Source organism: Vulpes vulpes, chromosome 4, assembly GCF_048418805.1.
Source record: "Vulpes vulpes isolate BD-2025 chromosome 4, VulVul3, whole genome shotgun sequence".
Classification (NCBI taxonomy): Eukaryota; Metazoa; Chordata; class Mammalia; order Carnivora; family Canidae; genus Vulpes; species Vulpes vulpes.
The window spans coordinates 108,838,793-108,854,951 of record NC_132783.1 but is presented as its reverse complement, the minus strand read 5'-3'; the positions used below and the strand labels follow the sequence as shown (position 1 = coordinate 108,854,951).

The window sequence follows — 16,159 nt, the reverse complement described above, 5'->3', positions numbered from 1 at the left end:
TGCCTGCCTTCAGCCCAGGGCATGATCCTGAGCTCCTGGGATCTAGTCCCACATCCAGCTCCCTGCATGGAGTCTGCTTCTCCCTCTGCCTGTGTCTCTGCCTTTCTCTCTCTCTCTCTCTCTCTCTCATGAATAAATAAATACAATCTTAAAAAAAATTAGTAAGTTTAACCCTGCAAGATAATTAACTGCCACTCTGGAAAAAAAATTAAAAAAGGAAAAAGAAAGAAAGAAAAAGAAAAAAAGGAAAAGTTTCCCAAGGTAGTTCGGTTTCTTTAACATTTCTTTACAGGGGAAAAAGAAAGACAAGTCCTCAGGACCCAGATGCTTATCTCTTTGGCCGTCAAAGAAAGATGTATTCTGGCTGCAGGGGAAATAGTTACCAACAGCACAGGTGGATTAGGTACTTACATATAACCCTTAAATTTGTTGAGGTGGTTGTTTGGTTTCTCACACACAATGGTGTTGCAGAAATGTTCAGGTTCAAACTGTACGTCCTGTGAGGGAGAGAACACCAGGAGGTGATTAAGTCAGAGGATCTAGTTTCAATAGGATCAAGACAATCCCCACTTTGTCATGCTGTGATAGCTGTAAAATGTTAGAAGAAAAGTGAAATCCTCATTAAGAAGGACAAAGCAGATGCACTGAAAATGCTGGAAAGTTGGAGGCATGGGAGAGGGAGGGTCCTGCTCAGCCCACAGTTCTTTGCAGGTCTGGATTTGAATTTCCAGACCAGCGCTATTCAGTAGAACTTACGGTGATCATAGAAGTGTTCTAAGTCAGCACTGTTGGATATGGGAGCGACTAATTACATGTGGCTATTGAAATGTGAAGGTATGACCGAGAAATTAATTTGAAAATTATATTCAATTTTAATTAAATAGCTACATGTGGCAAGTGGCTACCACATTGGGCAGCACAGACATAATAGAAAAGATTATAAATTACACACCTAGAGGTAATCAGGATTAATATTGTGTATATAATACTTCTAGGGTTTAATACATACATATAATTTTAAAAATATACAAACACATACATGTTATGTATGGGCACACACAGATTTATGAATTTCAAAAAATGAGATGGTGTTCACACATATTGGAAATTTTTACATCTTTAATTTTTTATACAGTTTTATTAACACTTATATAGAAACCTATTGTATGAAGGCCACAATACTTACTTCACCATCTCACTATGGCACATTTATATGGTCTCAATTTGTTTTTCTATTATGAACATGCTGTGGAAATTGTAGCTAATAAAACACAATAAACAGCATTTACTGTACTCTTGTTTCTGCCAGATGCTGTGATGAGAACTTCACATATATTATTTATTTTTAAGCTTACAATTATTCTATGAAGTAGGAATACTAATTATGTCCTCTTTAGGGATGGAAAAACCATGGCTCAGAAGGGTAGGCAGGCTGCCAATAGCTGTCCCAGGAGTGGGATTTGAATCTAAGTCTGACTGGAGGCCCTCTGTGCTTTACTTTCAACGCATACTACCCCCCAGCGAACATTCCTGTAGCAAAGTACTTCAGATGCATGCTTGCCTTTTTTCTCCATGATTTCTCTTGCATTAGATATCTAGTTATGCAAAATCTTACAGCCAATGGGGGAAGGGCACCACTAGAGGAGAGGAGATCTTGCTTTCTACCCACATGGGCTAATATTCCTTTTACATCTTGAGCCTTGGTCTCCTGTCTGTAGAATGGGGCTAATGCCACCTTCCCTGTCCATCTCATTTGTGCCCCAGAAGACAGAATCCAGGTGGAGAGTTTTAGCAGATGTAACATGCCATGTAGTAGAAGAAAGGAATGCTAAAGGTGGGGTGAGAAATAGTTTCCTGCGTAGAGCTTTTAGTGTGGGGACTGAATTTATTGCTGAAAGCTTCAAGGTACAGCTGTTCAAAGGGGCAAATTGATTAGAAGAAATGATAGCATTTTCTGGCTTCGTATAAATATACTGTCCATTGGATCTGTGGGGGCGCCAACATAAATAAACTCTCCACTCACTTGAAATAAATTACCCATCCAGGAGTTTCTAAAAATATGGCCCTTTTCTTTCCAGGTATCGATTCTTTCAGGGACAAACACTTGCCGAGTCCTGAGATGATGACAAATCACGCTGTAATTTGTCAGGTACTTTCATGCCCCTGATTAAGCCGTGTGCTTCACTCCAATCCATACCACTCGGCTCATTGCAGGCTATCTAAATCCAAACTCATTTCAGGTATGAGTGGCAGCGGGTTTCAGAGCTAATGATCCTGCTGGCAGTGAGTCCCGGGTGTCTATTGAATCATACCTGGCAGATGCCAGCAATGTGAGGTTTGCCTCTCTTGTCCCTGCACTGGGGCTTCCCAGTGACCTTCTTTCTCAAGTGTCCCTTGTTCTCTTTTTCTTCTGGGCACTGGCCTTGGATCCTCTGTCCATCTTCCTCTCTTCCTGGGGAGGTGACCCTGCCCTTTCTAGCTACCTGTTCCCTGGGCTCCTTCCTTCCCTCCCTAAGACAGGCTGTAAGAGAGGGGCATGTGGATCTTCCTATCTTCAAAGATAAGCTCTTAGGATTACTTGCTTTGAAGGACTTGCTGTAGATACTTCAGGGAGCTGCTTGGAGAGCCCAAGGACAGAAGGAGATGGCAGGAACTGCCAAATCTAAAAGGCCCTTATTTTAACCACATTCAAGAGTTTCTGATTCCCTTCTGATTCATTTCAGTACAGCTCTTCTTAGCTTGTGGACATAGCTCACCTAACTAACATTTCTTTCTGATTCAGCCCTTTACCTATGCAAGCCCCACTAATAAGTGAAAAGGCCTGGGGAAGCCTTCCAGAGAGGAGTGTGTGTGACTCTGCAGCTCTTCAGGCCAGACCCACCTCCCTTGAATACTTACAATGTGCCAGGCACCTGTCATTTAGTTCTCACAGTAACTGTAGGAGATTTTGACAGATGTGCAAACAGAAACTGAAGTAAAGCAACTGTCTTGGGGTGGTAAGTAACAGAGCCATGACTACCATTCACATCATTGCAATTCAAAGCCAATTATCATCATCGTTTGCACCATGGTCATCATTGTCACCATCATCAATTCACTTAATCCTCTTTGTCCTGTTTTTATCATTATTGCTCCAGCGCTTATTGAATGCTTATTATATGCCAAGAACCAACTATTTTATAGATGCTATTGCCTTTATTTTATTTTATTTTTATTTTTTTATTTTTTTAAATTAATTTTTATTGGTGTTCAATTTACCAACATACAGAAAAACACCCAGTGCTCATCCCGTCAAGTGTCCACCTAAGTGCCCGTCACCCATTCCCCTCCAACACCCACCCTCCTCCCCCCTTCCACCACCCCTAGTTCGTTTCCCAGAGTTAGGAGTCTTTATGTTCTGTCTCCCTTCCTGATATTTCCCAACATTTCTTCTCCCTTCCTTTATATTCCCTTTCACTATTATTTATATTCCCCAAATGAATGAGAACATACACTGCTTGTCCTTCTCCGATTGACTTATTTCACTCAGCATAATACCCTCCAGTTCCATCCACATTGAAGCAAATGGTGGGTATTTGTCGTTTCTAATTGCTGAGTAATATTCCATTGTATACATAAACCACATCTTCTTTATCCATTCATCTTTCGATGGACAGCGAGGCTCCTTCCACACTTTGGCTATTGTGGCCATTGCTGATAGAAACATCGGGGTGCAGGTGTCCCGACGTTTCATTGCATCTGAATCTTTGGGGTAAATCCCCAACAGTGCAATTGCTGGGTCGTAGGGCAGGTCTATTTTTAACTCTTTGAGGAACCTCCACACAGTTTTCCAGAGTGGCTGCACCAGTTCACATTCCCACCAACAGTGTAAGAGGGTTCCCTTTTCTCCGCATCCTCTCCAACATTTGTTGTTTCCTGCCTTGTTAATTTTCCCCATTCTCACTGGTGTGAGGTGGTATCTCATTGTGGTTTTGATTTGTATTTCCCTGATGGCAAGTGATGCAGAGCATTTTCTCATGTGCATGTTGGCCATGTCCATGTCTTCCTCTGTGAGATTTCTCTTCATGTCTTTTGCCCATTTCATGATTGGATTGTTTGTTTCTTTGGTGTTGAGTTTAATAAGTTCTTTATAGATTTTGGAAACTAGCCCTTTATCTGATATGTCGTTTGCAAATATCTTCTCCCATTCTGTAGGTTGTCTTTTAGTTTTGTTGACTGTATCCTTTGCTGTGCAAAAGCTTCTTATCTTGATGAAGTCCCAATAGTTCATTTTTGCTTTTGTTTCTTTTGCCTTTGTGGATATATCTTGCAAGAAGTTACTGTGGCCGAGTTCAAAAAGGGTGTTGCCTGTGTTCTCCTCTAGGATTTTGATGGACTCTTGTCTCACATTTAGATCTCTCATCCATTTTGAGTTTATCTTTGTGTATGGTGAAAGAGAGTGGTCCAGTTTCATTCTTCTGCATGTGGATGTCCAATTTTCCCAACACCATTTATTGAAGAGACTGTCTTTCTTCCAATGGATAGTCTTTCCTCCTTTATCGAATATTAGATGACCATACATTTCAGGGTCCACTTCTGGGTTCTCTATTCTGTTCCATTGATCTATGTGTCTATTTTTGTGCCAGTACCACACTGTCTTGATGACCACAGCTTTGTAGTACAACCTGAAATCTGGCATTGTGATGCCCCCAGCTATGGTTTTCTTTTTTAAAATTCCCCTGGCTATTCGGGGTCTTTTCTGATTCCACACAAATCTTAAAATAATTTGTTCTAACTCTCTGAAGAAAGTCCATGGTATTTTGATAGGGATTGCATTAAACGTGTAAATTGCCCTGGGTAACATTGACATTTTCACAATATTAATTCTGCCAATCCATGAGCATGGAATATTTTTCCATCTCTTTGTGTCTTCCTCAATTTCTTTCAGAAGTGTTCTATAGTTTTTAGGGTATAGATCCTTCACCTCTTTGGTTAGGTTTATTCCTAGGTATCTTATGCTTTTGGGTGCAATTGTAAATGGGATTGACTCCTTAATTTCTTTTTCTTCAGTCTCATTGTTAGTGTATAGAAATGCCATTGATTTCTGGGCATTGATTTTGTATCCTGCCATGCTACCAAATTGCTGTATGAGTTCTAGCAATCTTGGGGTGGAGGCTTTTGGGTTTTCTATGTAGAGTATCATGTCATCAGCGAAGAGGGAGAGTTTGACTTCTTCTTTGCCAATTTGAATGCCTTTAATGTCTTTTTGTTGTCTGATTGCTGAGGCGAGGACTTCCAGAACTATGTTGAACAGCAGTGGTGAGAGTGGACATCCCTGTCTTGTTCCTGATCTTAGGGGAAAGGCTCCCAGTGCTTCCCCATTGAGAATGATATTTGCTGTGGGCTTTTCGTAAATGGCTTTTAAGATGTCGAGGAAAGTTCCCTCTATCCCAACACTCTGAAGGGTTTTGATCAGGAATGGATGCTGTATTTTGTCAAATGCTTTCTCTGCATCCAATGAGAGGATCATATGGTTCTTGGTTTTTCTCTTGCTGATATGATGAATCACATTGATTGTTTTACGAGTGTTGAACCAGCCTTGTGTCCCGGGGATAAATCCTACTTGGTCATGGTGAATAATTTTCTTAATCTACTGTTGGATCCTATTGGCTAGTATCTTGTTGAGAATTTTTGCATCCATGTTCATCAGGGATATTGGTCTGTAATTCTCCTTTTTGGTGGGGTCTTTGTCTGGTTTCGGAATTAAGGTGATGCTGGCCTCATAGAACGAATTTGGCAGTACTCCATCTCTTTCTATCTTTCCAAACAGCTTTAGGAGAATAGGTATGATTTCTTCTTTAAACGTTTGATAGAATTCCCCTGGGAAGCCATCTGGCCCTGGACTCTTGTGTCTCGGGAGGTTTTTGATGACTGCTTCAATTTCCTCCCTGGTTATTGGCCTATTCAGGTTTTCTATTTCTTCCTGCTCCAGTTTTGGTAGTTTGTGGCTTTCCAGGAATGCGTCCATTTCTTCTAGATTTCCTAATTTATTGGCATATAGCTGTTCATAATATGTTTTTAGAATCGTTTGTATTTCCTTGGTGTTGGTAGTGATCTCTCCTTTCTCATTCATGATTTTATTAATTTGAGTCTTCTCTCTCTTCTTTTTAATAAGGTTGGCTAATGGTTTATCTATCTTATTAATTCTTTCAAAGAACCAACTCCTGGTTCTGTTGATCTGTTCCACAGTTCTTTTGGTCTCGATATCATTTAGTTCTGCTCGAATTTTAATTAACTGTCTTCTTCTGCTGGGGGTGGGGTCCAATTGTTGCTTTTTCTCTAGTTCCTTTATGTGTAAGGTGAGCTTTTGAATTTGAGTTCTTTCCAGTTTTTGAATGGATGCTTGTATTGCGATGTATTTCCCCCTCAGGACTGCTTTTGCTGCGTCCCAAAGATTTTGAATGGTTGTATCTTCATTCTCATTAGTTTCCATGAATCTTCTCAATTCTTCCTTAATTTCCTGGTTGACCTTTTCATCTTTTAGCAGGATGGTCCTTAACCTCCATGTGTTTGTGGTCCATCCAAACTTCTTGTTGTGATTAAGTTCTAATTTCAAGGCATTATGGTCTGAGAATATACAGGGGACTATCCCGATCTTTTGGTATCGGTTCAGACCCGATTTGTGACCCAGTATGTGGTCTATTCTGGAGAAAGTTCCATGTGCACTTGAGAAGAATGTGTATTCAGTTGAGTTTGGATGTAAAGTTCTGTAGATATCTGTGAAATCCATCTGGTCCAGTGTATCATTTAAAGCTCTCGTTTCTTTGGATATGTTGTGCTTAGAAGACCTATCTAGTATAGAAAGAGCTAGATTGAAATCACCAAGTATAAGTGTATTATTATCAAAGTATTTCTTCAGTTTGGTTATTAATTGGTTTAAATATTTGGCAGCTCCCACATTTGGGGCATATATATTGAGGATTGTTAAGTCCTCTTGTTGGATAGATCCTTTGAGTATGAGATAGTGTCCCTCTTCATCTCTCACTATAGTCTTCAGGGTAAATTTTAATTTATCTGATATAAGGATGGCTACCCCTGCTTTCTTTTGAGGACCATTTGAATGGTAAATGGTTCTCCAACCTTTTATTTTCAGGTTGTAGGTGTCCTTCTGTCTAAAATGAGTCTCTTGTAGACAGCAAATAGATGGGTCCTGCTTTTTTATCCAGTCTGAAACCCTGCGCCTTTTGATGGGGTCATTAAGCCCGTTCACGTTCAGAGTTACTATTGATAGATATGAGTTTAGTGTCATCATATCTATTCAGTCCTTGTTTTTGTGGATTGTTCCACTGAACTTCTTCTTAAAGGGGAATTTTAAGAGTCCCCCTTAAAATTTCTTGCAGAGCTGGTTTGGAGGTTACATATTCTTTCAGTTCCTGCCTGTCTTGGAAGCTCTTTATCTCTCCTTCCATTTTGAATGAGAGCCTTGCTGGATAAAGTATTCTTGGTTGCATGTTCTTCTCATTTAGGACCCTGAATATATCCTGCCAGCCCTTTCTGGCCTGCCAGGTCTCTGTGGAGAGGTCTGCTGTTACCCTAATATTCCTCCCCATAAAAGTCAGGGACTTTTTTTCTCTTGCTGCTTTAAGGATCTTCTCCTTATCTTTGGAATTTGCAAGCTTCACTATTAAATGTCGAGGTGTTGATCGGGTTTTGTTGATTTCAGGGGGGGATCTCTCTATTTCCTGGATCTGAATGCCTGTTTCCCTTCCCAGATTCGGAAAGTTTTCAGCTAGGATTTGTTCAAATACATATTCTGGACCTCTGTCCCTTTCGGCGCCCTCGGGAACCCCAATTAAACGTAGGTTTTTCTTCCTCAGGCTGTCATTTATTGCTATTGCCTTTAAATCATGTGATAACTCTATCAGGTAGGGATTATTATTATCTCTGTTTTACAAGTGAAGGGACTAAGGTTGAGGTGATCTGATGATTACCCCAATGATATACAGCTAGCAAAGTGAGAAGGCAGGCTTTAACCATGGGACTTCTGATGTCACACACTAGCTCTCCTAAAAATGGTGTTATTTTGATGCACAAAGACAAGATTAGTATTTAAGATCTCCCCTTGGAGGACACCTGGGTGGCTCAGCAGTAGAGCACCTGCCTTCAGCCCAGGGCGTGATTCTGGAGTCCCAAGATCGAGTCCCATATCGGGCTCCTTGCACGGAGCCTGCTTTACCCTTTGCCTGTGTCTCTGCCTCTCTCTCTCTGTATCTCTCATGAATAAATAAATAAAATCTTAAAAAAAAAAAAATCTCCCCTTGGCTCTATTTCCTTTTCTATGTTCCTTTCCCACTTTCTATAATCTAAATACCTGATAAAATAAATAAATTCATATGTACGGAATTAAAAAACAAGCCCCCCAAAACTGAGCTCATAGATATAGAGGACAGATTGGTGTTTGCCAGAGGTGGGGGAATGGGGGAAGGAGGAATGGGTAAAGAGGGTCAAAAGGTACAAATCTCCAGTTAAAAAATAAGTAAGGTGGGACGCCTGGGTGGCCCAGTGGTTGAGCATCTGCCTTTGGCCTGGGACGTGGTCCTGGAGTCCCGGGACCGAGTTCCACATCGGGCTCCCTGCATGGAGCCTGCTTCTCCCTCTGCCTATGTCTCTGCCTCTCTCTGTGTCTCTCATGAATAAATAAATAAAATCTTTAAAAAAATAAGTAAGGTGATTATAGTTAATAATATTGCATTGTATATTTGAAAGTTGTTAAGAGATATCTTAAAAGTTCTCATCACAAGAAAAAAATGTAACTGTGAGGTGATGGATGTTAACTAGACTTATTGTGATTTCATAACATGTACAAATATCAAATTATCATATATACCTAAAACCTAAACCTAACCTTTTATAAAACCTAAACCTAACCTTTTATACCTAAAAGATATGTCAATTATATCTTAATAAAAAAACGAACAAGCCCCAATGCCTAGAAATCTTCATTATTACCATTATCATGATACCATCACCCTTCTTAATGTGGGTCAAACAAGGAAGCATAAAAAAACTAAACTACATCATATTGTCATTCTGACCTTTTATTTGCCTCCATAAAATGTTTTTATTTGATTGTATCTAAAAGACTTATATTTTATGAAAGGTTTGCCTTATAGTCATTGGCTCACTTGCCTCCTTTTTTCTGGTATCTACATAAACATCTAGTTGGTAGGCAGTCAAGGCATTTTAAGACGAGGGTATCTCAACTTTGGCACCATTGACATTTCAGGCTGGATAATTCTTTGATGTTTAGCAGTATTCCTGGCCTTTACTAATTTGATCCTAGTAGCACCCTCTCTTTCTGACATAATGTGGTGACCAAAAATGTTTACAGACATTCCCCAATATTTTCTGGTGGTAGAACTGAGAATTGCTCTAGAGCCAATTCCAAGCTAAGGAAATATAAAATTATCCAGATTGAGAATACCCTCTATCCTATCTGTCCACCAGGAGAGGACATAATAAGATTCCCCCCCCCCCTTTTTTTTCTTTCTCTTCAATTGGAAAAAAAAAAGATTTTATGACTGGGGCATTCTAATGGCTTGAATGAAGAGGAATGTGCAACTCTATCTATCTATCTCTCTATCTATCATCTACCTATCGAGATTATTATATATAATATACATATATATGTATTTAAAATTTTTAAGCATTTAAGATATTTTTTATGCCACCTCCTCTGTGAAGCCTACCAAATCCCCACAGACCCTTTCACCCCAGCCAATGAAAATGTGTCCTTTTTATGTGCTCCCACATCACACTAATGCTTCCATTAACCTTTATGTGTCTGAATCTATGCTTTTTCTACTAGACTGCCAGCTCCCTCTGGGTATTTCCCATAATACCTTGTGGCAACAGGTACACCATCAACACTTGTTGAGATAAGGTTAGTAGTGGATAGGGTGATGTGAAGAATATATATATAGAAAGGTGATAGATGAGGAGATAAAGGAAGACCTCTCTGTAAAGATTGCTCAAAGCAATTAGGAAAAACCCCAGGGACAAATCTTAACTTTTGATTCATGGGAATAGGACTATTTATATGGAAATTCTTTGGCTCAACTAAAGAAAACATGGTCATAGTCCTAGATCCCAACATTCCAAAATGGGGCACACCAGTCTCTCATTCATTTCATTTACTCATTCACTCATATATTCAAACATTTATTGAATACCCATAGTATATGAGCCATGGGGGAAGTGAAAGAGAATCAGAAAGAAGGAAGAGGTTTTCTTGACACAAATCAGTTACTGCAATCATAAAACAACTCAACGTTCCCAGTTTAGCCCACGTAGGTCAATGGCAGTATCAGTGAAAGCAAAGGAAAGTGGGCCAAGTGCTAGTGTGTAATGACTCTTTGGGGTTAAGATATGCTTACTGACTTACGGACCAGAATCAACAAACTTCATTCTCCAAGGGCCACTGGGAAGGCCAACATTTAGAAAACAGGCTGAATTATGTTCCAGTAATAAGAATAGGCCATTTCCCCTGCACTAGCCTCAGCTTTTACTTTTCTAGGCTTATTTTCACTATTCTTCATAAATGAATTTCAAGTTGATTAATAAATTTGATTACATAAATGTGTGAATGATTTTTTTGAAATTATTTGTAGTGGGCAATTGTTTTCTGGCTACCCACCTTCCAATCTACTCCTTTTTAAATTAATAACCTTCTCACTTCCTTTCAGGAAACTACTTCTCTTCTGTGGTTTGTTACCTTGAGGGGACTCTAGAGCAAGATGCCCTGCCCACTAGACACTCCCACTGTGGGACTTTGACTTGAGAAAATGACTCAAGGAAGATAAACAAATGAGATTATTAAGTAATTGCTGCTACCAATACTTGGCCACTGCACTGAGGCTTCCTGGTTCTTGTTTCTGAGTCTTCAGCTTTCCTTTGATTCTGGGAGTCACATTGTGTGCTTCTTCCCCTCTACCCCCTCTCCCACTACATTTTTGCAGGATACTATTTTGCTGAAGTTAGCCAGAATTACTTCTGCTTCTTGCAAATGAAGAAGTCTAAACAAAACAATGGCCTATTCAGTCCCATGGATATCTCTTGGCCTTTAAAAAATTAATGATATTTATTTATTTGGTAAAATTGCAGTTCACAAAATGCTGCCCCTTATTGATTTGATTCTATTCAATCTTCCTAGTTCTCCTGTGAAGTGTCAGGGCCGAGTGGCCCCACTTTATTGGAGAGAAAACTGAGTGTTGATTGTACTAAGTAGCTTGCCCAAGATCACACAGCTCATGAGCACTCAGGTAGGTCTGATTCTAAAGCTTATACATGTTCCTTGCTTGGCAAAAGCATTTAATGGTGTCTGCCCACAGTAAAAACCCTCTTGGCCTTTTACATGCTTTCCCTGCAGGTTTTCCATGTTGGTAACTCTCTTAAATTTCTATTGCCAAGCTCAAGTGTTAGATCTAAGGACCCATAGGTCCACCACAGACTGTAGCAATCTCTCCTTCCTTGGGACAATTTTTAATATTTGTGCCATTCATGTGGAACATATAATATCTTATGCTTATAATTATCAAATACCAAGCTGTTTCCATAAGCCAATTGGTAGATTAGACATTGCAATTTATCTACAAATCCCTAAATGCCCCAAGATGCTACCTGTAGACAGTAAAAATAAGTGTCACATACATGGTTTTCCAATTTCTTGAGGAATTCTTGAGGTCAGTAAATTATAAATCCAATTCACAGTACTTTTTCGTTTTTATTTTCTTAAATAATGGACACTGAAAGGACAAATGCTTTCAGGTAAGAGGATTTGAGGGGCAAAGTTATCAAAGATATTGATAGTCACAAACAAATTAAAAAAAAAAAAAGGTACCCATAGTCTTAAGTCCTTAAAGCAGAAGTACATTTTAGATAACCTTGAAACACCTCCATGTCCATTAGGAAATATTCAAGAAAGATTCTGCTCATTGGAGAGAGGGAAGTCAGCTAAACTTCTTCCATAAACCGAGTATGTACTTATTTATTGAGTTTTTACTTTGAACCTGGAAAAAGAAGAGTTGAACCAGATATTGCCAAGCCCTCACTCTGTTTCTACATGACCCTCAGGCTGGATGACTAGAAAAACCAGCCCTTTCCAGGCAGAGGATGACAAAGCAGGAAAACTAACTAATTTGTGGGTGTTAATGCAGGAGAGCAAAGAGGTTGCAGGATACACAGACCACACCCCCTGGCTGGCTACACAGGAGATACATCGCTTGCAACCTTAGGAGGATACTGTTTAAAGTTGTGTGTGTGTGTGTGTGTGTGTGTGTGTGTGTGTGTGTGTGTTTTAAAGCTTATTAGTTTGGATAATGTTAGAATCAAATATTCTTCATGCCCTAGCTGCTGAGCTGGGTGACTAAGGTTTCCTTCCTGGCATACAAATTAAACAACTCTCTGATTTCTGAGAATTCCATCTGAAAACTAATGACAGTTACCAGCAATTGATAACCTCCCTGCTCCAGGTCAGTCAGAGTTCCTTTCAAGATAACCCACAACAGAGTGACTGGCAGCTACTTTCCTTTCAGACTCTAGGGGAGGAGATGGTCTGCATATGCAATCACCCTGGGTCTCCCTGCATGCTCAAGAGATTCCCGCTAAAGCACACAGATTGGGTTGCAGGGTCGTAGGCAGAAGATTCCATCTAAAGATTCCTTACAGTCTTGTGTGGACTTTATTCAAGTGGAGAGATATTCTGATTCTTATTCAGAGTTAAGACTAAGTTTAATCATGAAATTGTGCTATGACATTTTCTAACCTCTAAGGCACAGGGTTGGCATGCCAAGCAAATACTGAAAAAGAATGTGTTCTGTCATTTTTCAAAGAAACCAATTACTATTTGTTTATGGGATTATTTGTTCATCATAGTCTTTGTGATTCGTTGTTAGAGTATGTAGTCATAGCCTGTATCTCTCTTGTTCACACATGAACCCCCAGTGCATACCAGAACACCTGGCTCAGAGGACATATTCAATTGACACGTGGTAAATAAATGAGTGAATGCATAATGCCTGAAATAGGGACAGCTGCCACCAAATGGGCAGGGGTGCCTTCACAGAGTGTCGCACAGACAGACGTTTTTTGCATACATTTTTTCTTGCTGTAATTAACAGACAAAAGACAATGACACAAGGAGGGTGCTTGGGTGGCTCAGTCAGTTAAGTATCTGCCTTCAGCTCAGGTCATGATCCCAGGGTCCTGGGATTGAATCTTGCATTAGGCTCCCTGCTCAGGGGAAGTCCATTTCTCCGAATGCCTCTCTCCCTGCTCATACTTGTGCACGCTCTTTCTCTAAAATAAATAAAATCTTTTTCTTAAAAAGAAAATTACATGAGAGCAATGTCTTATACCTCATGTTTTTAGCAAAAGGGGTCACAAAGAAGAGAATATGAATTCCAGTTTGAGAAACTTTTTATTAAGTTGTTCACAGAAGATATGATCATAATGTGTCATCCCTGATAAACAACAACAAAATGTCCTAGTACAGTATCTGGCAATAAGAGGACCTCATCAGATATTGGTTGGATAAATGAATTTATTGAATGAACTATGGTATGTTATGCACAGTGGTTGAAAGCAACATGAGTAAAGTCTATGGGAGCACAGAGGAAGGAGTGTTTCACTCTGGGAACATTGCATAGGATGTTGTATAGGCAGAGATATGGCAGTTAGAGGAGGACTTTTTTGTACTAGGGAGTATCATTAGGGGAATGGGAGACAGACAGAAGACCTCAGGCCCTCTCCTTAAGGGTAGAGGACTTTGGTTGTCAATAAGTTAAGTGTATATAGAACTGATGCATAATATGTATAATGGACATTCATTGTGGAGTTGCTCAGAACTGTCCTGCACCATAGACCAATTTCAACCATACAGTTGAAGTAGAGGATGACAATCTCAGAATCCTTCCCCTCTGGCCAGAGTTAATTGGTCCAAGGGTGGGTGCATAATACCAGCCAGGCCAGTCTCTGTCCTTGGGATGCCTTTCAATCTAGACATTAGGAAAGGTTCCCAGTCTTTCTCTGGAGGTGAAGCTCTGAGTGTAAGTCTATTTGTGAGAGATGAAAGCCAAACACAGACAGAAACATGGACAAGAAATGAGGACTGCACTGATGGATTCTAAATTTATGGTTGACATTACCCTAAGGTCAATTAACCTTGTTTTCTTTCAATAAATTCTCTTTCTGTTTAAGCTACTTTGAATCAGAGTTTGGTCATATGCAACAAAGAGTCTTGCCTAATCCTTATACTAGATTGATATGGTTCTCTTTTGAGACATCGGATATTTTCCACACTGGCTTAAAATACAATTATCCCTGGCAGTTATGACTGTGAAGGCCACTATTCAAATGTAAATATGTTATCATGGGGTATGGAGATAGTGTAATGGAGGGAAACTTTAAACTATCATCTATTAACACTTTTGCATGATTATATCTTTCATAAAACCTAGTAGAGCGTCCTCATAAGGTCCTGAAGGGACAAAAATAGAAAAATACTTTTTAATGAAATTTGCAAATAGTGCTTTGGGAAAGGGGAGCGAATCTTCCATGTTGTGGTATGTGTGTGTGTGTGTGTGTGTGTGTGTGTGTGTGTGTGCTCATGCCCCAGAACAACTCTGCAAGAGAGGGTCACCAAAAAGACATCAAAGGGCTATAAGAAATAAAAGTAAGTTTTTTTAAGGGGTATTTCCATCATAGTCTAATGATTAATATTGCAAAGAATTATAACCAAAACTTTGATAGTTTCAATATTTTTATATTTGTGAAAATTATATTTATTTGAGAAATAAAACATACATGTAAAGGGATCTAAGAATTACTTTATAAAATCACCATGTACATCTGAATTGAGTTCCAATTTTGGCATAACACTGCATTAGTGGGGTAATCTTTGACAAGATTTAATCTTCTTGAAATTGTTTCCTCATCTTGAAAATGTTACTAATTCCTTCCTTTTCTACTTCCAAGGATTGCTGTGAGTGTCAAACATCAAAGGGGGCTGTGCAGTACAGTGGCTAAGGACTTTGCCTAATGTGGGAGAAGGTTTACAAATTTAATATTGATGAGGTTATGTAAAGACCTCTAGTCCTGAATTTCAAGTATCAGCATAAATTCTGATATATTGAATCTTTTAAAAAGTCCTAGTTCTGTCCATTTAAATGGCACAGAAATAATGATCCATCCAATAGTAATATGTACCTCCAACACGTATGATTGTGATTTTTGAACACTATTTTCCATTGAAACGGACTAGATATATTGAAGACTAAAAAAGAGCTCAGGAACCGATTTGAAGAAAGCTCCACTGGCTAAAAATGGGGCAATCAATACAGATAACAACTGTACTTATTTGACACACATCAAATATATTTAAGTCCATCAGTGCATATTGATGCTAAAAAAGACAAACTCATTGGTCACCTTTACAGGATGGTAAGGGAATGAATTCATGCAAAAGGGACATATATACTCACAAACACAAACTTAACCTGAATCAGATTTAGGCACTGGCTCTAATTGCCAATTTATAGAAACATAATGAACAGGAAACATTAAATGACACAAGTGGGAGACAATGCAATCAGCAAAATCCAGACTGTAGGATATTTTACAGGACAAACAACCTGATTTATTCAGCAACAAAAACTAAATATGTAAGAAAAACAAAAAAATAAAATAAAGCTGAATAGGGAATCTCTAGAGTAAAGGAGAGTTAAGCTTATCTAGGTATTTAGGCTTACTTGGATTCTTATTCAAACAAACTGGAAAATATTGAACACTGACTTCAAAATTGACATCAAGTAATTAAGGCTAATATTTTAGGAATGACAATGGAATAACTGCATATTTTAAAAACCCTATCTTTGAGAAATAGATATTAAAATATCTACAGGTGAAATGTTGCAACATGGGAGATTCACTTCGAAATAATTTGCAGAGTGAAGAGGGTGAGGCTATAGATAAAACTACTTATGAGTTGATTGTTAAATTCAGTGATGGGCACATTAAAAATTTATCATACTATTCTCCCTACATTTGAAAATACTTGAACATTTCCTTCCTTTTTTTTTTTTTAAGATTTTATTTATTTATTTACGAGAGACACACAGAGAGA

At 39.0% G+C, this 16,159-nt stretch overlaps 1 protein-coding gene across 13 annotated transcripts in view; it reads right to left on the bottom strand.

The window, feature by feature from the left end:
- The window catches only part of ATP10B (ATPase phospholipid transporting 10B (putative)), a 252,935-nt gene that overhangs the window by 65,486 nt on the left and 171,290 nt on the right, over positions 1–16,159 (bottom strand). For all 13 annotated transcript variants that reach the window (XM_026007667.2, XM_072756707.1, XM_072756712.1 and 10 more), the window contains one exon: positions 412–497. In XM_026007667.2, the coding sequence (XP_025863452.1) occupies positions 412–497 (86 nt within the window). The remainder of the gene's footprint in view (positions 1–411; positions 498–16,159) is intronic.